The sequence below is a fragment of the Mycteria americana genome, chromosome 14, assembly GCF_035582795.1.
Source record: "Mycteria americana isolate JAX WOST 10 ecotype Jacksonville Zoo and Gardens chromosome 14, USCA_MyAme_1.0, whole genome shotgun sequence".
Lineage (NCBI taxonomy): Eukaryota > Metazoa > Chordata > Aves > Ciconiiformes > Ciconiidae > Mycteria > Mycteria americana.
This window is the reverse complement of record NC_134378.1, coordinates 16,932,999-16,956,046: the sequence shown is the minus strand read 5'-3', so window position 1 is coordinate 16,956,046 and position 23,048 is coordinate 16,932,999. Positions and strand designations below refer to the sequence as shown.

The following is a 23,048-nucleotide window of genomic DNA, read 5'->3' as shown; positions in this document are numbered from 1 at the left end:
AACATAAGGGTATATAATCTCACACACCCTTCTCCTGGCCGACTTGGATTCTAGTATGCCATGAAACACGCAATGAAACTCGCAGCATTAGACTAAGTTCTTCAAGTCAGCTTGAGGGAGTTTAATACCACACTCCCTTAAAGTCCTTAGGAAAAAAACACCCAAACCCCTACATCAGTAGCATTCCTGGATCTATTAATTGCCAGTGCTTAATGAATCAAATAGGACAGTTATCTTGAGACAGAAAAATAACTACTGAAGATTCAAAAGAAGTCAAGAAAACATTTTTCTCCCAGGCTATACACTTTAAAAGCAGCCACTCGTCTCAGACTACAAGTAGTCACACATCAAAATACATTTTAAGCCTTAGTAGTACCTCAAAAAACCACATTATTCTTAAGAGTTACCAAACACTTATCTTGCCATTACCAGCACAAGCTATGGTGGTTTTCTTACACACGAGGAAGTGACACCTGAGTACCAGGAGTACTGAAGATAGTATTGTTAAGACTAAATTACACCTATGTGTGGCGTAATTACATCATCAATACACTGCGCAAGGAAAATTCTTCAACCTTGGCATCAGTTTGCACACCTGCTAAAATAAATTCCAACCTTTTCTCTCATTAATTCCAAAAATTATACTAGTGTTTTGGGGGTGATTTAGGCCGCTCTATGTTCAAGGCCAAAACAAAGCTACCAACTTCCTTCACGGGAGAACCAGCCTGCACTGCTGTGACACTGAGGACCAGCGCTTGGTTCTTCTGAATCGTTGGCCACACAAGTTTCTACATTTTTAGTTTCTGGCAAGCTAATATATTTCAGAGACTGATAAGATCATACTGTAAACAGATCTAATTAACATTTTTAATTTCAACCACAAAAAAACGGAAGAAAGACTCACTTGGGTCTCGACTGCTGTATGGCCATCCTGAGGCAGGTAAAAAAGATGGCATTGGAGAACTTGCCCTGCTGTCATCCTCCACTTGCTGCGTAATGTGCCGCACAGTTTCTTTATTTTTTCGGTTCTTCCTGCGCCCAGTGGGTTGCCAGCCATCCCCTACTCCTTGTTCTGAGAACGCATTCTGTATTGCACTATCCTTGGCAGAATGTAGTTCACTCCCTCCATAATGTGATGGTGAAACCTGTTCCTCTTTGATACGTAAAGATCCATAGCCCATGTCACTAGACCAAAGAGACTGGGATGAAACATCTTCATGGCTGTCTGTTTTTGGTTCTTGATCCTCTTTTCCGTAACTACTCCCTCCTTCGTGGCAGCTGGCAATAGCTGAATCTCCAGAAGAGTTTGCTGGACTTGTTCGCCGAGCTAACCAGGGAGATATACTCCTGCCAGCCACGACTGCCGAAATCAAAGCATCCGTACTACTGCTGGAAGGGGCTCCAAGTTCATAATCGACGAGGTCATCCGAGGCATCGGACTTTATGCTTATGTCAAGAGCTGCTTTTATGAAATTGTGACAGGCTTGTACAATATCTGTCATTTGCAGATAGCTAGCCGCTGACATCACCTCAATGACGTTTCTGCTGGTCAACGCTAGGTGTGCAGAATACATGAAGTCAATGATTGCTTTGAAGCCTTGTGCGGTTACAATGTCTAAATGGGTGACTGTGGCCTGGTCAGAGGTTTTCTGTACCTGGCAGTACAGCGTTTTGAAGTAGCGACTACTCCCAAGCAGAACGTTTTTGTGAGCCTTAAATATCTTCCCCTCCACTATAATGCAAACATCACAGAGGATGCCGTGTTGTCTCTGCTCGTTAAGCTCACGCAGCAGATGACGGTAGTGGGAAGCAATCTCCATATCTTCCTTTCGGTTATTCATTTGGAAATCTTTGTGTTTCCTCTTCCACAAGTCCTGTATGGGGAAGGAAATGACAGTATTACAAAATCCAATACAAGCTCACAGACGTGTTTTTCAAAGACTGAGACAAACCCCAAGTTGTACCAAATTAAGTAACAGGTTCATCTTGAAAGAATGCCACAAAATACAACTACTGCCTAGAAAGACTGCACTACTGCCTAGAAAGACTGCACGTTCATTACGCAATGCAGCTTATTTTTACCAGACTTCAAAATAATTTACGTTAAAAGGGACTAGATTTGAAGCTCAATCCTCCAGTGCCTCATAAGATCCCAGATAAACATTTCTTCAAATTACTACAGACTTGTAAGAAAACCCATCTTAAGTTACTTGGGTAAAACAGCTGTCAGTTTTTACTGTTTAGGTTCAGTAAAGTTTGGTTTTGAAAGAGGTACTACGCTTGAAACCACGCTGATGGAGACAAACTATTGAAGAGCACTCTGTAACACAATTTCCTCAAGGGAACAAGCATTATGTGTAGCACACTGAATAGCTGAAATCCTCAAACAGCAAAAGCCAATTCAAACCAGCTATTTCCCTTGCTATATTGCCGTTAAGGGGCTATAAATACTGTTTTCAAGTCAGAAGAGCAACAGGCAAATCCAAGACCACAGATCACAAAATTTTAAGTCCCCACCCAAACTAAACTGGCAATAGATCAGAACTATGAAATTCATGTTATTTGGAGCTTAACTACTTATGAGCGCAAGATGTTTAACTTTGCAATAAAGCATGTTATTTCCTTGGCTTTACATCTCCAAGTTTACTCCACAACCACCTTAAGATATTAGGAAGAGAAATTCTAATAATCACCTAAACATTCATGTTTAGAAAGGATGCTTATGACCAAAATAACAAAGCATCCATCAAGCTGAGAAGAATTCACAGGACTTTTGATCACCTTTCATAAAACTTGACAGTATTATCAAAAAAAAGGCTAGTTAGTGCCAAGAGCATTGCAGAGACCCATATCTTGTAAGTTATGCTCCAAATTATCCTCCTCTTACACCCCAAAACAGAAAAAAAGGTCTTCAATGTGGATAGGTTGACAGTAATCGGTGGCGCTAGTATTTTCAGATGGAATTTTATCCCACCTGCAAAGTACAAACAGGAGAGAAGCAATACATCAGCGCGGACGAGCGCGTACATACATTTCTCGCAGCATTCAGTAAGTCACTCCTACCACACGGTTTAGTCTCTTGTCCGTTCAGCGTCATCAGAAACTCCCTGCCCTTCGTCTCCCAAGGTAACACTTCACTGCTATCAGGCGTATCAACACATCCTGCCTCTCGAGTGAGACGACTTCAAGTTCACAACACTCAAGGCGGTGTGGATGGACGCCGGCAGCACCAGGACAGACCGATGAAGTACTCTCCGCAACACCATACCTCAGCAGTTACTACCTTTGCAACTCCGTACTCGCCTTTGCTGCCGCAGCTTTACAAATTCCTTGGCATTGATTTCTGCCATTTTATCCAGTTTATACCGCCTATTTGGAAGTTACTATCAAGATTTATATACCGCATAACAGTGGTTTAATGGTCCAACTAATTAAGAGTGCCGAGCTGCCACACAACGTGATGAATATCTACTCCTTTCTCTCTAAAACTTACATTTGTTCCAATACAAGAAGTTCCTACTGTAAAATTGCTATGTGGGTCCACATGTCAACAAACAACTGTAAAATTGGTATCTGCTGACAAGACCAAATTCCAAATGTAATTATAGGCAGGCACACACATCAGAAGCCTGGATTTAGGCTACCGGTGGTTGCTGATAAAACCAAAATCACTGTACTTCTGAGGTCTTACGGTCTTGAAGCATACATGGTTAAATATAAGCACTGTCAGTAAGGAGGCTGATGCGAGCGTGAAGCAACTTTCTAACATATATCGAGTTCAAACACAAATTCAGTCCCATCTGTTCAAATCGGCTCACAGCAGCGGGCAGTCCTAGGACAGCCATGATTAAGAAAGTTTCCTGACACATGTAAGTGGGTTTCCTGTACTGTGGAATACAGATCCATAAGACCTCTGCCCCCTTCCCCTAGTCTGTGCTATTATTAACATCCACAGGAGCAAAACAGCTACAGTTTAGCCAACACCATTGGCTAGAAAACAACCTCTCAGCTCACAGAACATACGTGACACAGGACCTTTCTGCTAGAGAGCCACCTGATCATTCAAAAGTTCAAGTTATGCAAGATTGCATGCACAAGCTTCTCCAGTTCCGCAAGAACAGAGCTGTCTCTTCGGCAGTGTCAGAAATGCTAATTTGCAAGACCAGCTGGTCCCTGATCACCCAGAAGCATTTGCTTCCCTTGAGAGGAAGGACCATCTTCCTGCAACACAAACAGGCTGAACTGGTGTTCATCTATTTCAAATCCATACAGCTTTTCTACAGAATTAAGCACAGAATACAGAAAGAAGCTAATCTTTTCTTTATTTGAACTGGAAGAGGTCAATGATAGTGTAGCTCTACACTATCTGAACAACACTGCCTATTTACCATTGAAATCTGCCCAGAGACCTCAAGTCAAATTCTTGCAGAGAAGCCATCGCCATCTCAAATAAATGAAATAAATAAGTAACAATCAAACCAAGAATCAGAGTCACGGAGTGAGAAAAAAAAAAAACAACTGACTTTTCAGGTGTTTGGCCTGAAAAGGTTCTGCTAGAACCAGCCAGCACAGCAGCTCTCTAACCCAGGCTCTGAAGGTGGCTGCCACCGCTTCCCAACGTCCCAACGTCTTCGTCTTTGAGAGAACCACCTCTTAAGGCAGAATGACAGTTCAGTTTTGTCTTTATTCCAGAAACCACTACTGCATCTACTTTTAGGAGTTGAAGAGTCAGCTTAGTCCCCTCAGGAAATATGAATTGCCACATAGGATAAAGTGAGTTGTCCGTCACCAATCCTGTCTTCAACAGCTGCCATATCCACACGATTCAGAGGAAGACGCAAGAAAACCTCACAGCATACAATTACGAAGCAATCAGAAGGTTTCAGATATGGCATTTCCTTTTGCTGTTCCTTCACAGGTATCAAAATCCATATTCCAAGACATCAACTCCCTGGAATGGGGGGACAGGGGGGGGCCTAGGAAATCTCCTGCAAGGGTAATTTTCTCTTCCTCAATTTAATAAAGATTAGCATCAGGAATATTTGTCAATGTCTTCACCTGCTTTTGTGAGTTTATGCAACAACAGCTTTTCTTCTGCAATGTTTTTCACCTGGAAATTACACCAATTCCTTGAGATTTTATTTCTTTACTATTTCACATGTTTATTCAGCTTAGTTCAGTGGGTTGGGTTCCCCCTCACTGTTGATAACAGTCTATTTCAGACACACCTTACCCTTTGTTTAAGCTGCCTATGGCAGAAGCCCAGATTAAAATATTTGTCTCTTGCTACCTTTGGTTTAGACTGGACCAGTTTGAGGTTCAGGCTTTGACTAACCTGGCGCTTCTTATGGATGAAGCACTTGCTAGCATCTTTAGGAAATAGCTTTCCTCTGACTTTATTTCCTATCGAGGGATTTTCACTACACACACACACACAAAAAAAAAAAAAAATCTATGCAAGATTCCTTACTGGCCTCCCTCCCACCCACCAAGCTCTTGACAGAAGACACCCTCCAGGCAAGCCATGGATGAACAAAAGCCTGTCACTACAGTGAGATCATACAGTCCTGGTATATCTTACTTGGCCACATTTCCAAGGACACTGGGGACAAGAGCAAAGGGTGGGCAGGTACCTTTTGGTCAAGAAAGCAAAAATACCTGACATTCTAAAATATGATGAATATAAGAAAACAAGTAAAAATAATGACGATATTCATTCCTCTATGCAAAGGGAAGACAACTTGTCCTTGTTCCAAAGTACTTTAAGTATAAAGAGATAGGGAGGTGAATGGGGAAGACACCCATCCCAAAGAGCAGCACCCTTTCCACTGACAGGTGGGCACGTTACGGCACTTTCAAGCATGCAAGCAATGATGTGGATACTCCCGTGTTCAGTCCGATCAATCAAATTTAACATCTTCCAAACCACCAATTATTATTGTAGATGTCTTGATCTTCCTCCGTCTAAAGGTCTGCTACCTTATAAGCATTGTTCCACGTTCAACATTTGTCACAGCATTGTACCTTTTAAATGGGAGGTCTTTGGGGGAAAAATTAAATATGCCTCAAATTCAGAGGAATTAATTAGTTTTCTGTCTACCCATGTCAAACCAGAACATCCGTTTAATGTCAAGGATCACTAGGGAATTAAACCAAGTTAAATTTAAGGCAATTTGCTAGTAGTTAAAAATTCAGGAAGCTTCAAAACCCTGTGCTCTTGTGTTCCAATTTTACATGCTGTTTTGTGGCCTGTTGTTGGGCTTTTTTTTTTTTCCCTTTTCCTGGTAACGACATTTATCTCCACTTAAAAGATGTTGGAAAGATTTTGTCAGAAAAGCAGTACCCTTCAAACTTCTAGTGGAAGCATGGTAAAGATGGAATAAACTGTGGAGATTTTTTAGAAACAGACCTCGAAGATCAATGATATATTTTTTGTTTTATCTCAGGGCTTTTTAGTACATGGAAGGATTTCAACATAGAGCACCTACTAAAATCCTTTAGGCCTGGGCCTGCGATGACAGCACATGGCCACAACACAGCTTTCCAAGAAGCCAACGAACCATGAAAGCTCATCTGTAGGTTTTCCACAAAATAAATTGTAGCAGATCAGGCTTTCTCCATAAGTCAATTTGCAGACAGTACAGTAATTCAAGTCTATTACTTTCCCACAAATAACTAAAAAAATTGTCCCTAAACAAACAACACTTGCCTGTAACAGCAAAAAGAACAAAACATGAGCAGATTTAGTAATCACTTTCATACAAACTTCTGTCAAGATGCAGGCCAGCTTTTTCTTTTTCATGTCGTCAAAAACCTGGTCTTAAAGTAAGCATTAATAATTTATATAATCCTTAAGCCTAGCTAGAATGAACCTAGTTCTACAAATATAGCATCTATGAAAACTGTTTATTTTGCACTATCGGTACAGTTATTTGAACACAAAAATATCACCTGATGACATAACAAGAGTCTAAATAAACACCATCTTCACCTACTGTTGGAAAGGTTTTAAAAAGAATAACCAGTAATAGTTACAAAGCCAAGCTCTCAGCACACGTACCCGTAATAGGTCTCCTGACCAAAATCTTAACACCAGTAAAATTAAGGGATACGAATTTGTTGCATCTAAAACTCAGTGCATTATTTCAATTTTGACAAACCCACAGACAAGAAATGGAGCACACAGATGAAAGCCTGTACGGTACAGTCCCCTGGGAAACAGTGGGGACAAAAATAAACTCCCTTCTCTCAGAAGGAAAACAGGAAAAAAAAAAAAAAAAAAGGGCTAGAGGGGTTTTTGGGGCTTTGTTGTTGGTAGGGGTTTTGTTTGTTTGTTTACTTTTTGCTCTCTCGGAATATAAGCAAACCAAAAATTTAAACTACATGACATTTAGTCTGTTACAATTTTCTAAACATGTTTCTACACCTAATACTAAGGACACAAGTTATGAGTACCAAAACATTCACTAGTGCACTCCTCCACCAGCCACTCTACGCTCCCGAGAGAAAACAGGCCAACTGGAATTTAACCAAAAATGTGTTGTTTCCTCCCCCCTCTCCCTTCAGAGAAAAGTAAAAACAGATTAAGGAAGAACTCAAATTCACTCCAATGGTTTATTATACAAAAACCCAACAAACACACCCCACTTCTCTGCTTCCCCTGTGTCCTGTCCATGTCTCCACTCCCAAGACATTCCAACATTTTTTAAATTCCTCTGCAAAGGAGCTCTGTAAGGTGAGATTGGGCTTGAAATGCCTCCTTGCACAACAAGACACAGTGTGTATACGAGTTTTACTTTCATCCAATTAAAGAGAACAGAAATGCATAGGATTCCTCCTATCCATGTGCCCTGTGCTGAAAAGAATGGAGCACAAAAAACCCCAACGTAAGCTTAGCCACTGAAAAGGACAGCACCTGCACTTACTCTCCTACATGAGAAAGCGAGCAGAAGACTCAGGATATCAATGGACGATAACTCCCTGCAAAGACACTGCTCATGAGCTTTAGCAGTACAAATCTCCAGAAGTAAAGCGTTTTCTCATAAGTGTGTTTGAAGAAGAGCATGCAATTCTAGAAGAGCTTCAGTTTCTTGATACCAGATACCCCAAAATTATATTCGTATGTTCAGCTTTGTTCAAAGTCGATGCAACTAACAGCTTATGAAAATGAACAGCTGCCAAAAAAGAAACTCTTGTACCCTATTCCGATTCACGAAACTGATCATTGGTTAAGTTGGTCATTCCAACCACAACTCTGAATTCAGAGAGAAACAGGCAGATGGTTGTAAACAGACCAAACCAGACCCTTGGGCCAAATAGGTTACTCACAACTCATGGTTTCATGAAAACAACAGTGTACCACTTTTCCCTTATGACTGGGGATGAGAATGGTTAATTACAGCCCAACTGTGCATACTCATCCTTATGGGTTAGGAGTCACAGGAAGAAAATGAAAGTTTCGTCACTCAGTCTGAGAAATACTACAGAATTACAGAAAAGGCAAGCATTTGGGAGGCGAACGATTTTCAGTGAACTTAAAAAACCCCAAACTAGTTATATTTTTATTATCAGATTTGAGAGGCCCACTCAATTAACCCTACCACAAGCCCCTACCAGCATTTAATTAAAATCTGCCTGATGAGGATTCACTAAAATTTCTCCAATTTCAAGCCAATGCTACCCCATCATCGACAGCATTAAAACAACATCTCCGTTTAGCATCTGGAGTAGCTACAATCCAGAAAGTCCACAAGTAAAGTTCAAACAGCAGCAGCAGGGCAAGCATTACACCTTCAGCAGCTGTAACACACCAGCAAAGAAATCACTCGCTCATACTGCTAGTTCTCAGGGCAGGCAAAGAGACTTCAACTCCCTGTCAGTCCGGGTTAGATTTTGTCAGGAAATACAATACATTTAAGACTTCATCAGTAGACAATTGCTTCTACCATGAAAATACGTATATCTGAATGCAGTTAGGAATTAAAAGGCGGCCAATTTCAGCAAAAAAAATAAGGACATGCAAAACACTACACGCTTCTAGTCATTCATATCATCGAAGCTTTGTTTCTGCAATCCAAACACGAACTGCAAGCAAAATCTAACTCCAGTAAGCAGAATGTAAAATAACAGGGAGCCTTCATGAAACATTTCACTCTACTTCAGAACTTCAAACTAGAGACTTGGCTTTGGCCTTTAGCCTGTCAAACCATCTACCGGATGTTACGAGGCCAGCTATAGTGCGCAGAAGCTGCACAGTACAAAAGTGCGACCGAAAGACAGAATTTCTGAAGGTATCTTGGAAAAATCCATTTATTAACCTTCATTAGCTCTGACAGCGCACGAAGAATTTCAAGAGAAAACCAGGTCTGAAAATGAAAGCTAAGGGAAAAGTGTTAGCCTCCACATTTTGGAAGGAGGGCAATGAGAAATTAGAATTAGAAATTTAGAAACTGTAAAGTTAAAAATAGGCGGGGGGGGGGGGAAGATCAGAGATGCATGTTTTGCCATAGCGTTCTAAACGTAATAAGCAGTGAAAGACTTTTAGTGATTTTGTTAGAGAAAGCATGCAAACTTTAATATTAAACAAAAAAATAAAATGCAAGACAATTACTTCTTACCAGTAACAAACTGGGTTCCAGGTCTAGTGTTTCTCCTACAACAGCTGCGGACATCAACAGCCCTAGGGCAGCACAGGTAGTGCACTTTTCTGTGACCTTCCAATAGCACTGGTAGAACTCTTGTAGGAGAAAGACAGAACTACGATAAAAAACAAAACCAAAAGAAGTTATTAGCATTAAACTACAAGATTACCGAACAACAGTGATACATTGTTAAGTGGTTTCCCTCCAAGCTCAGTTATAACACCCCTTTTTATGACAATGAACCCCCCAAAAAAAGTTAACTCAAAGCGTATCAATACATTGCAGGTAATTAAAGCCTGGTCACCGTTTTGCAGTAATATAAGCAAGAGTTACTTCTTAAAGTATGGGGAAAAAGAAAAGTCTAATTTTAGATACTAAAACTTCAAACAGATCCTTGAAACAACAGTGTTTCCTGTTTGGTAGCTTTTCAAAACATTCTCACTTTAATGACTTTTTAAAGAGACATTTGTGGCCTGAAGGGCACTAATTCACCTTATCTGACCTATAAAACACTGAGGTTAAAAAGCTACCGATACAACTCCCGAAGAAGAAAAAAATATCAAGTTTGCAATGGAATATTCAAGAGAATTTCCTCCTGAAATGTTTAATGGCCAGTTTCTACTGGCTGACGCCATCCTAGGCTAAGAGACTAAACAATCCCAAGATTTTGAAAATTCTGTGTAAAATATAGATCCTTAGATATAGTAAGGCACCTTCACAGATAGACTTCTCAGATAAAATATTAACATTTACAATTATGAGGTATAAAGAATAGGAATAGTTCATCTACACAAAGATTTTTTGCCTGTGAGGACCCATCCACTGTGACTATCATCTTGTAAGACTGTTTTTCTTATACAAAACAGACTTTATTTTCTTCAGAATAGCATATTCACTACACTTGCAACATTTAACTTCAACTAAAACTTCTGACAACACTTTATTCAAAGCTTTATACTGTTTATATACTGTTAGTCATTACAGCAAAGTATTTGCCATATATTTCTGATCTCTGTATTTCAGACATCTTCGATACATAGATTAGCTCCTAGTGAAAATAAGCTATAAATCAATACTGTTGATTTCAAGACTGACCTTCTGTAGTAATAGATTGTGAAAGAAAACATCAGAAGATAAAAATTAAGAAAGCTTTTCCCATACCAACTAATGTCATTATAAACGGTGAAATAACGTATCTAATAAACAAATGAAGTAATAAGGAAAATCCAAGCATTCTTATGGCAACAAGCAGAACTGTGAAAATCTTGAAAACAAATATGACCCAATTGAAGCAAATACCATTGACTTTGTTCTCAATTTCTATTTCAGGCTGCCAAGTCTTGCCTTTCTCTAATTCTGATCGCTTCTCCATAGCAATTGTTTTGGCTACCTCTTATTAGTCCTGTTATTTAGACGGTTAAAAAAATAAAGCGGGCGAGTGAGGGAGCCAGACCAACACAGACACATGGGAAATTACTTTGTTAGCAAAGTATAAAAGCAATACATATTTTCACTTAGTCTTAGGACTGTTACTGTTAAGACTCTCATTTACACCTCCGTCCCAGAGTCACAAAATGAGCCAGAATAGTCCAGTAAGAATGGTGAAGCTGAGACCTATACTATTTTGCGCTGCTCTGCAGTTTTTCTTCTTGCTTTGAGCTCTGCACCTGTTTTCCTCTTCTAATCGAACAGAAGAGAACCAAGTGACCATGATTAATGGAGGCAGCCCTACCACAAGGTAGGAGCAGAAGAATAGCCAGAGGTATTTCTTCAATTTTTGCATTTGGGTAAGATTTCTAAACCAGCCTTTGTTATCAACGTTAAGTCAAATTTTATAAAGAACTGCAAGTCCTCATGACAACATTATCTCCAGCTACTCTTTCTCCTTCCCTTACCACATTGCAAAAATATCTTTAAATGCTGAGAACTTACCAATATTGAAAATGTTTTCTGTTAGCAAAAATAAACGTCACAATGTTTCACAGCTGGATAGTGCATGATTTAATGAATAGAGGAGAATGGTCTCTGGTAGCAAGCTCCAAAAGGTTCATCAGATGTCCTGTATTTGGGAATGGAAAGAATAGGAGGCAAAAATTAAAATCTAAACTTTAACATAATACAAAAATCTTCAGTGTCACATAATTACAAGCAACAGTTAAAATAACTGCACATTTACAACACTGTTTGTCATTTTGAACAAGAAATATTCTGATATATAGGAAATATATTCTGACACATAGGAAAAATGATTTAGCTCTTCTGTTAAGTTAGAGTTTAACATACAAATTTTAAGACTATTAACAACTTCTGACTACGCTTCGACAGAAGCGCTTTGAAGAAGTCACTGTAAAAACCAGTACTTTATATGAGGATTTCAAACAATTTTAACAGTATTGTTTGTTCTAGTTAACATCATAAAGTTTCAGCGACAGTTTCGTGTTTCTGCGACAGCTGCCATCCACACGCTTTAAATGGGGTTAGTATTAATCTAACCTCACAGTTACAGTGATTCCCCTCCAAACCAAAATATTTGCCTAAGGTTACAGAAAAATTATGTGCCTGCATTATACAAAAGTAAGGTATTTGCGTTCTATTCCCACCCAACTCGACTGAATCACAGCCTTCAAAAGATACAGAAGAAGATGCAAATACCTAACAGAAGGTGAAAGTTTTCTTTTCCATGCCTGTAAAAGCTATGCAGCCCAAAATACAATATTCCAACTGGTAACAATTTGCTAAGACAACAGGATGCACCTTTCCTTACAGGGCACTAGGTGCATGCTCTAGTCAAAATGCTTACTTGCAGTAATATTTCTTTGTATTTCCTCTGCATTTCACTTACTCATTTCCCCATAACTTCCAACTCTGTCCATGTGCCTGTCTCTCCGTCCCCTCTCTCCATCATGGAGAGCTCCATCACAACACAGAAACAATTGCTCCTATCATGCCGCTATTTTTGTTCTCTCTCTCATCTGGTCGCACCAAGAGAAGAACAGATCCAACACTACCCACACCACGGACCTTGCAGAACACAGTAAGAACATAGAAGAGCTAGCCAGCACTTAAAAAGCAAGTATCTTACAGGGTACCAGGCTTGAGAAGTCTGGTGATATTTAAAAAAAAAAAAAAAAAAAAGAAGAGAGAGAATTTAGCAACAGATATATCTGCTACTCTAGCAGCGAAGATAAAAAAACAGCCTGAAAAAATCCAAATGCCTGTGGCTAGTACGACACTTACCTGTCCAAGTGCCATTAAATCCTGCAAGATCTTAAGCTTCCACTTAAAAGAAAAAAAAAAAAAAAAGAGTCACAGAAGTAATCTAAGCAAAAAGACTTTGCCCTTGTGCATCTATTAGACAAAAACAACATAAAAAGCACCTTAAAAATAAAAGAGGATTAAAGAACTGCAAGCATATCACACTGGGAATTGCCCTGAAGAATGGTTCCTCCAAACCTTTCTCATTGGTTTTTGGGTTTTTAACTAGGGGATCTTTGCTAAAGTTCCCAAACTCAGTACGTAAAAAGGGAGGGAGCCAAAAAAGGAGGAAGAATCATGAGGTGATTTTTAGAGAGAAGTATAGCAGTGGGAGGAACTGAGGGAAAGAGCACCTAAAAGACAGAAAAGACACATAAGGAGTCAGGAATAACCCAAGAGTAAAAAATCAACTAGTGCAAAACCAAAGATAACATACAAGGTGCTCTGTGAACAATCTGATTTCGTCTGTGTAAGTCATGGTACAAGCGCTTAGTGCCTTGGGCAAGTATCCCTTCTTACTTTTTAGTATAAATCTCATAATCCAGACTTGATCAACTATTATAAAAAAAAGAAGTGGATGGAAGCCAAGAAGGATACAGTGGTAATAAGAAGGAAGTCAATAAGCTAGTTTTATATTTAGCCACCACCTCATTCTCCAATACTATAGTGGCAGGACTTTTAGGAGCACTGCATCCTGACTACTTCGTTTATCAGTACTTAAATTAGTTGGTGTCAGGTTTGGGTATTTTAAGCACCTAATGGCTAATACAGACCATCGATTCTTCTGTTTCAGAGCATGATTTGAGCACTAGTCAGAAAGGTATTTCCTCCAATGGTGTATTAGTGCAAAAGGTGTAAATTTTGTTTAACCCCTTCCTCAAAGGGAGTGAGCTAACAGCCTGAAATATCGACTCTTTCTGCAGAGTTCTTCCTCAGAAGGTGAGAAATACCAGGAAGCAAACTCGCTTGGATGGAATAAGCAGCTTGTTCAACACATGAGGAGGAAATAATTAGGAAAGATAACTACGTATTTAAGTATACACAGGTATAAACATATTCTTTAATACGTAAAACCCTACTCACTTTTCTAAGTAGGGTTCTTAAGCAGCTCAGTTCCTGGCACACACTCCGACATTCTTGTTCCCAAGTTTATTTTAATCCATACACAAGCTAGTAGCTGTGTTTGCAGAATATTTCTGACACCCCGTTGCCTCCCTCCACTACAGGAGACCCCAACTCAGTTTTACTATAAAGCAAACGCCAGGCAACTTCCAACATGCTGAATGTTTTTCTTCCTGAGTGCATACACAAGCCAAGCGAGTAGCAGGACAGAAGGGAACACCGCTGCATGGGCTGGAATGAAAGTGAGCCACACACCCAAAAAGTAAGGCAAAAAAAGGTGAGTTTCAGCTCTAACTCGGCATCTACCTGTTGCATTTCAGCAAAACTACTGCCCCTCTTGGCAGCTGCGTTGTTCCAATGCACACGTGCATCCTTGCCTGCGCGCAACAAAACACCGCCAACTGGAACACGTTTCCATCTAATTAGAATTGCTGTCAAGGATCTCATCCTCCCTGCGAAGCACTCAGAAGCTATTCAAAACCAACATTTCAACAGCAGTCAAAACACAAACTGATGTTTCTTAAATATACGGGTATGAAAAAAAGTTAAAGCAACTGTTCAGAAAATAACTGCACCACAGCTAACTTGGTAAGGGACAGAAAACCCCACCCACGAGCCTCTGAACTCCACTGTATCTCGGAGGAAATTCAGTGAGGACTTCACACTAGTTTGAATTTATGAAGAATAAGTGTTTTTAGCACAACTATGATTTTTCATCAGTATATTAGAAAAATGTTTTGGAAGAGCTGAGTAAACCCCAGCACCCCTGTTTCACAGAAGGGGAGACTGATAAAAAGCAGTTACAACACCAGCACGTTCAATCAACAGAGCTATGGGATGGGAACTGAATCCCCAGCAGCCAGCCCTGCAAACTGGACATCCTTGTGCATCCAAATACACCGAGGAAGCACGAAACAGAAAAGTGTTGAACTGTTTAGGGAAGTCGAGATTCTTTCCTCGACCAAAAGAAGTCCCACAACAAGTGATACATGCTTTTATTTCTCATCCTGCCTGAAGGACTAAAGATCTAAAGGGAATTCAGAAAACCAACTACTGAAGGTTGTATTTAAGGGGGCTGTAACACAAACGTATCGCCTACTGAAACAAAAAGTCCTCAAGAAGGAATAAATTGAAGTTTTGAAGCAACAAATTTTAACGCTGGAGTCCTGACTGTCATTGTACTCGACCAAATATCACAAAAATGCTCACGGAGATCCTTAGGAAAGGAGTAAGATCGCAGTACTTCACACAGACCAAATACCTCCCTCTATCTCACAGCCGTGGTAGGTCCTTGTACTCTCGCCTAACGTGACCCCGGCTATCTACAGACAACTCCGCAGCACGCTTGCTTTCACTATTAATACATTTTAAGTTTCAAATATCACACACATAAAACACAGGTAAGCTATGTACTTCAAAATATTCAAGCCAGTCGTAAGCCAGAAGCAAAATATAAACATGGTATTAATCCTTTTGTGCAAAGTGTCAGAATTTTCTAGGGTAATGCTCGCAGCCAGGAATGGACACGAACCGCTGGCTCCTGGGAATTATAAGAGACACATGGGATAACCATTACAACTGCAGGTAGCTCTTCAAAGACTTAAAACTAAGCCCTCTCTTTGCCCTTTTGTTTGCCCATTAAACTAAGCACACAGGAGCAAGGAAAACCCCTGTGAATGCTTTTTACCGATTTAGGGGGAGTCTAGAGAGCGTTACAGAGTGCTCTGGAGCAGCCAGTAAAACCAGCAAGAACATGAAGGGAAAAATGTCCTGGGAAAGGTTGAGCTGTTTATGAAATAATTCTGCTCTGAAAGCAAGCAATAGCAGTTTGGATTGGGTGTAAGCCTGCTGCTATGCTGCTGGGAGGACAGGAAACTTTGCTTAGAAACTTCAAAAACATGTATCTAAAAAAAAAAAAAAAATCCACACAAGTGGATAGCAAAGACAAAAAGAATATGCTCAACCTCACAGCAACACAACACGCTACCGGAGGAAAAGCAGGCGTATTAACAGCAAATAACAGATCTTTCAAACGTGAGGCATTTTTCCTTTCGACGGAGGACTGCTGGGGGGGGGGGGGGGGGGGGGGGGGGGGCTGCTAAACTGGTTTTCCTCTAAGCACTTCCAGTTATTAAAAAAAAAAAAAACCCTCCTGTGAAGAACATATCCACTGTTGTACAACTGTCCCAGAAAACAAAGACCACGGGGAGAAAGTGGCCCATTTTCTTCAGTCTCCAAGAACCCCGTGTACAGGTCATGTTTTCAAAGGCTCAATCCTACACACTCTAGAATGAAGCAGCATTTCAAAATACATGAATACAACGTTAGCATTATTAGAATACCTCATTTTTTGGTACCACACTAAAATTGACTCAAATGACACCAAAGCTAACATAGAGTCTATGAAAACAACTGTGAGAGAAGTTTAGCTGTGAGCGAGATTCCCCCTCCTGGACAGGCTGCATCAAAAACAAAAGACTAGTTTTCTATTTCAGTTCCAGTTATCCCACTAGTACACCCAACCACACAGTATTTTTCAGGAACTTATGTTTGGGAGCTCCCCTAAACACTGTTTTCTAGCTCTCCCTCCAGCCCATGGGGCAGACTCCTCTACCCACTTCTTGTCAGTTCCCAAAAAACACCTTAAAGCGATAATTCCTCACCACATGTTGAAAATATTGTGACTAATAATACACTCCACCCATTTTTTTCCATCACTAAGGCTTTCAAAATATAAAACTTGACACACAGTGAGAGAAGCTAGACGGAATCTAGAAGGGGAAAGTCAAATTTTATTTCCAGTTAAAGGATGCTATAAAAACATAAAACGTTCAAACAAGGTAGTGATACAAGTGGAAGAGCTATCCAGTCACAGCAAGCTTTTTCCTCAAAATTACGTTTTTCTCACTCTGCTTGGATAACGTAGCTTTTCCTTTCAAACCCCACAGGAAAAAAAAAAAAGAAAAGAAACACTCCCTCTCCTTTTTGAGAAAATACATTTAATGCATTAGTAGCAGGGCTGCTCTATGTACACAGAGAATCCACACTTGTAATAAATACTTGATCGAGTTCAAGAACTGAGACCTAGATCGACATTACAGTGACTAAATGCTAAAAATGATACCAGTGATGCAATTAAAATGCATGCAAGAACTTTGGTACAGGTGTCTACCATACCACTGTTTGCAAAACACATCTCCTAATTAGCATGGCTTTAAACAATGCTGATAATAATCCCGTCCTGTAAGGCTTGCCAAATGAATCATTGAGATTGCAAAATAAAAAGCATGAGGAATTCATTAAAGAGCTGTTAAACTCTCCTTTGTTTATCTTTCCCCTGTCAGGTGTAAAAATAAATAAATATCGGTTTATATCTCCGGATTTCATCCGATCGCTCAGCTTCACAATAACGCGCCGGTGAAGAACCTCCTCAGGAGGTACTAAGATTTTTTTTTTCCTCCTCCGTTTCAAAAGAGAAATCCTCCCACTATTACAGTCCTGAAAATCTGCTCCATTCTCTATTTGTCATCTGGGATTGAGTTATCAGACACTACTTGTATTACTTTGGGAACTGACATGTCTATTTACAGAGACACAAAGGCAATCCAGCAGCACAACCCCTTCTTTTATCAGCACCTTTCACAGCACCTCTCCTTCTCCCCTCGGCCAAATTTTACAAACACTTTCTTCTGGGGAGGGGGGAAGGACACCTCACTAGTTTCCCAGCATGACAGACAACATTTCCAGGCACTTTTGCACTTGTTACAGCCTTATGAAAAATCACCTACATCCCCCCAAAGGAACAGCATTATTTTTTCAAGGGTTTTTTTTTGTTTGTTGTTGGGTTTGGTTTTTTTTTTTTTTTTTAATAAAGAGGGTCACTTCCCCCATTTCAGCCTGCAATTAAAATGGAGGCAAGGCCAGGCGATCTATGTCTGGCTTTAGGGGGAGACAATAACCCAAAACAGGCCTGGCTTTTAAAAAAAAAAAAAAAAAAAAAAAAAAAAAGAGGAGAGGGAGAAAAGAGAGAGAGAGACAGGCAGAAAGAGAGAAATACAACATGCTTCACCAGTATTATTACCTCATCCCTTTTTCCAAGCAGTTTTGAACCACACTCCTGACAAACTCTTGGTCCAACTTGCACGGATGCTGGTTTTTAGGGGGCGGAAAGGGTTTTAATGCTGGAGCCGGGATTGAGGCTGGCTATTCGCAAGTGGAGCTGCTGTTAAAATGCCCCCTTGTCTCTTCTCCTCTCCCTTGAGCTGGGTGTTGACGCAGCAGAAATTACCAGCTGGAAAATTCCCCTTTTGGAGGTTACGGGGAGGGGGGGGGGGGGGGGGCGGGCGGCGGAGCGAGGGGAGGGGAGGGCCGGGGGAGGGGGGTTAAACCCTGCCACTTACCAAGTTAAGCCATCCACCCACACCAAATAAGACATCGCGTCCCAAAGAAGGCACCGTGCCCCCTCCGCGGGCAGGGAGCGATCGGCCCCCGCTCCCCCCGCGGCGGGCTCTGCCCGAGGCGGAGGAGGGTGCCGGGCCGGAGGGGTGGGAGGGTAGGGGGGGTGATAATAACGGTGATAATAAACGAGGCGGCGGTGCGGGAGCAGCGGGGGGGGCTCCCCGCCACCCCCGGAGCGCTGCCCGCCTCGCCTCGCCTCGCCTCAGGGCGGCCGCGGGGATGGGGGCGGCCCGGCGCTGCCGCCTCAGGGGGCGGGCGGCCATGGCGACCCCCCGCTCGCCTCAGGGGGCGGGGGGCGGCGCGCTTACCTGGGCCCCATGGAGGAGAGCGGGGTCTCGGAGCGGCCGGAGCTCTGGCTCCGTCGGTCACTCCGTGCCTCTCCTCCCGGGTGGGGAGGGGAAGGGGAAGGGGGGAGGAGGGCGGAGGAGGGGGGGGGGAGAAGCCGGCGGAGGGGGGAGGCGGGGGGGGGGCGCCCGGGGCGCGCTCCCGCCGCTCCCTCGGGCGCGCGGGGCGCGAGCCCGCGGCGGGCGGGGGGGCGGCGCCGCGCGGCGCGTGCTGGCGCTTTCCCCGCCCCCCTTCCCCCCGCCGGCGGCCGATGATTGGGCGGCGGCAGGCAACGGGCCTCCGTAAGCACCGCCCCTTTTCCCCGCCCCCTCCCCCCCCCCCCCCCCCCCCCCCCCCCCCCCCACCCCCTTGCGCCGGGGGAGCGGGGGCGCCGCCGCCGGCTCTGCTACTGCCGGACACCGGAAGTGAGGGAGGGCGGGGGGCGCGCGCCCGGGCTCGGCTGCGCGGGGCACGACGGGACGGCGCGGTGACAGGGCTGAGGCGGGGAGCGGGCGGGCGGCTCCCCCCGGCCCCGCTCCGGACCGGCCGCCGGCCCCGGGCCCGTCTGGGGCGGCTCGGGCGCCTCCCGCCTCGCCTCGCCGTGGCGGCAGGTGCGCCTGTCCCGGGGAGAGGGCGCGCCGCTGCGGCCGGCCGTCTCCCCTCGTCGGGGTGCATCCCCTCGGGCCCACCGCGGCCTCCCCGGGAGCCGCAGCCGGGATGAAGGACAGGGGTTGGCTCATCATGGGAGCCCGTGCTCCCGGCGGTGCTGGGCCGCTGCCTTGGCCGTGCTGCAGCCTCCTCGGCACCTTGCGGGGGGAAAAAATCACTTTTCCGCTCTCTTAAGAAATAAGCTGTATTTCACAGAACCCCCTGAGGGGGAAAAAAAAAAAAGAAAGGTATGCAGCCCTGCAGGCTTCAGAGCCCCCCGACTTCACTGGGCGGCGGGGCGCTGGCCCGGCTTGATGGCTGGCTGGGGAGCGTGGCTGGAGGTCTGGAGAATGAGGTTCTGCCGCTGCGAAATGGAGATCTTAGCTACTCGTCGGCGTATGGTGCCGTCAGATCTGGGGATGAAAAACCTCTTGTTGCAACAAAGGGCAGGATTTTGCCCTTTTTGACTGTCGCGCTGAAGGATCTGACGGAAACTGCCCTGTATTTCAAAGGACAGAGCTTAACAGGACAGGATAGCTGTGGAGCGCGGAGGGAGTCAACGCCGGTCGTACGATAGCTGTGGCGAGCGAGGGAATCGTTCTTGAAATCTGTGCGGTTGCTGGATTGTGAAAGCAGGAGCTGGTCCAGCAGACAAAATGTTTGCAAACTTTATCAACATTTGCATACTGTGATTGTGCCCAAAATTGGGGAAATACACATAACGAGTAACTTGGGTTGGCCGTTTGTTTGCAGAGTTAACTGACTTAGGTGTGTAATCACAGTAATTGCCTGGATAATTGCATGCCTAAGGTTTAAAAATTTCCTCAGTGGTTTCCTTTCCCTCATCCTATGTATTTTCTTCATCTTTGGCTTTCAAGTAGGCAGACTTACTGTTGAAACCTCGGCATTGACTTTTATGCCTATTCTTTATTCAACTCCATTTCTACAAGGTGCTTTTAATCTCTAGGTCGTCCCCTCACAAAAAGTGTATTCTCCACTTTTTAATCTGTAATTTAAATAAACAGATGTTCCGTCACGTGTTTTCCTCCCCCCCCCCCCATTTCCTCCTACATACCCTAAATACCTTTAATTTTGAAAAGACTATGAATAAACCTGGTTAATGAAAATGAAATGTCTTTTAACTCCAGCATGTTTTTAATTACCTCTTTGCTTTATATTGCGACAGAGTCCAAGCAGCACCTTCCTAGAAAGAGCTCCATTAAAATGCAAATGAAGACTTTGCAGAAGTTGTCTGTTAATGCAACGAAGGACACAATTTCTTAGACTTAAGCAAGACTAAATCGTCGCCAGGCGGGGCTTCCCGCTGCCACCTGCTCTGTCTGCATGCCCGATCCCGGGTGTTTGCCTTGTTGTACGCACATTTTCCAGTCTCTGTCACCTGTGGGCGAAGAGCACTGGAACTAAACAGCCAAAATCCCTTTTCCACCCTAAATGCTCAAGCCGGTTTTCATGTGAAGCTATCCCCCCTGCGCCTGCAGGTGTTCAATACTTCTGTGCTTTAAGTCTGTCTTTTTTTTTTTTTTTAGGCTCCACGCTGAAATGTGAAGGTTAGAGGGGCTGATTGAAGGTTAGAGGGGCTGATTGAAAATGGAGCTATATCTTTATGCAAATATATCTATTTTGCATAAAACCTATATTATACCTGGTTGCAGCTATAAGCACTCCTCCTGCCTTTCCTCGCTCCTCTGCATTTGAGTCCACGCTCCCCCAGTTATCCCAGAGCTCCTCAGGTTCAGCACCTACATTCCCTTCCTCTCCTCCGACCCAGGTTTTCTTCCTCAGCTCTTTGTTGGAAGAAAGTATTTATTTACGTAGTATTTATTTGTGTGTCAGGCTGGGCTGACTCCCCCAGAGCAGCAGCAGCTGCAGCCTGGGCACTGCCCTGGGGAACGCTCTCCGAGAGGGGGAGGGTGGCGGCAGGCCGAGTTTCCCAAAGCTGTTCTGCACAAAGGATTTCAGGAGATTGGAAAAGGTTTAATATTCTTTTGCCAGTCACACCTCCCCCCCCCCCCCCCCCCCCTCTAATTAGAAGTTTGTGTTGTATTTTAGGTAAATACTGCAATTACTCAGACTGTCCTTAGAAGAGAAGTGGTTTCTCCTCATAAAGAAGGAAAGGACATGCGTGGAAAAAAGAGGAGAAGAGGAAAAAAGAGGAGCTGGAGGAAAAATCAGGGTAGTTCGTGTGATTTTTGGTGTGCAAAGCGCCGTAAACAAGTCGTGCAAAGGAGAGGTTAAGAGCATAACGATGCACCTCTTCGGAGAAATGTCAGGGATTCCAGACCGCGTGTTTCCAGCCCGAGTCGACGTCCTTTGCACGCCACCGTATCACAGATTTCATCAAGGCAGAGACCGTCGGAGGTGAGGACTTTAATCACACCACTGATAGTTTTTAGCCACTGGGAAAACAGGTAAAAGTCATATTCCTGTAGCACGAGAGTGCTTGGAATCGCCCCGACACGTTCCCTTTGCTTTATGAAGAGCGTGCGAGCGCTCGAACGTACCCCCAGCCACCGGCACAGCCAAGCTGAAGCCACGTGCCGATGCTCAGTGGCTAATCGTCGTCACTGGCTGCGCAAATTAAGCCCACGCGGACTTGCGTGCTTGTCGTCGAATTCTGCCGCCTGCTCGGCGTCCCTGCACCTCTGTGATCGCTCACTAGACAATCTCAAAGACCTTACCGGTGCTAATAAGCCACCCCCCGCTGTCCCCTTTGCCGGGGTGAGGTGGGACGGGAGCGGGGAACAGCGGTAGAGGAAAGCTGCCTGGGTTGCTGCGTTCGTACCGCGTCCCATTTGCAAAATCATGAGTAATTCTGAAGCATTCTCATTCTAGCTCCTCTCTTCGGCTGTGCTCTACATTATATTCATCGCAGTTGTAGGAGATTTTACATTTGATAAATTAAAATGATTTCTTGTGTGTCCTTGTCACGTGGTCAGTTTTGAAGCACGTTGAGAAAACCCAAATGGCCTAATTACTCTGGGTTTTTTCCCCCCTACAAAAGTTTTGTGCTCTGAAATAGAGGTGCAAAAAAAAAATGCCGAGCGATCTCTGATCTGTAAGCTCTGCTCGCAGCGATCCCCATTTTGTTTCCACGTTCTGTACACGGTAGACATGGATCTCCATCACCAAAGCCTGTTCTTCCCAAACTACGGAAGAAAGCCATTTTGCAGGGCTCTGCTCCTACCCCTCACGGCAGCTCCGGATCCCTGAATATCCTGGGACCATCAACTTTGCCAGCCGAGTTAGAGCAGCTCAGGGATGTCGGAGGAAAGGGTTAAAGGACCCACATTCCTGTCCCTATTGCTCCGATCAAAGGTCAGGCGGTTCTTTAGGTGAAGGAAGGGAGGGAGGTGGTGTGCAGCCCTGACCAGGTCATTTGAGGAGTAAACCACATCTGAGGCGAGCTAATGAAGCAGTATTTGTCTCTCTCGCAGGCACATACTCCCGGTCTGTGCCGGGCAAGTTAGAATTCCTTCTCTAGTGGGAGTGAAGATGTCGATTGTATTTTTTCCATGATGTGTATTGAGGCATTTGCTGGGTTGTGGGAGTAAACACTTGGGGGAATTCTCCATGAGCTAG

At 43.5% G+C, this 23,048-nt stretch overlaps 1 protein-coding gene across 6 annotated transcripts in view; it reads right to left on the bottom strand.

Annotated features, from left to right (window-relative positions):
• ZBTB46 (zinc finger and BTB domain containing 46) overlaps positions 1–18,910 on the bottom strand; it is a 56,554-nt gene extending 37,644 nt beyond the window's left edge. Inside the window, exons 1-6 of one of the 6 annotated variants that reach the window (XM_075516879.1) lie at positions 18,785–18,910; positions 18,100–18,280; positions 12,879–12,920; positions 11,574–11,700; positions 9,618–9,756; positions 905–1,874 (exon numbers count right to left, since the gene is read on the bottom strand). In XM_075516879.1, coding sequence (XP_075372994.1) covers positions 905–1,874; positions 9,618–9,671 — 1,024 coding nt within the window. In that variant the 5' untranslated portion in view covers positions 9,672–9,756; positions 11,574–11,700; positions 12,879–12,920; positions 18,100–18,280; positions 18,785–18,910. The other 5 variants (XM_075516884.1, XM_075516881.1, XM_075516880.1 and 2 more) reach the window with 5 other exon arrangements.
• Between the last annotated feature and the right edge of the window lie 4,138 nt (positions 18,911–23,048).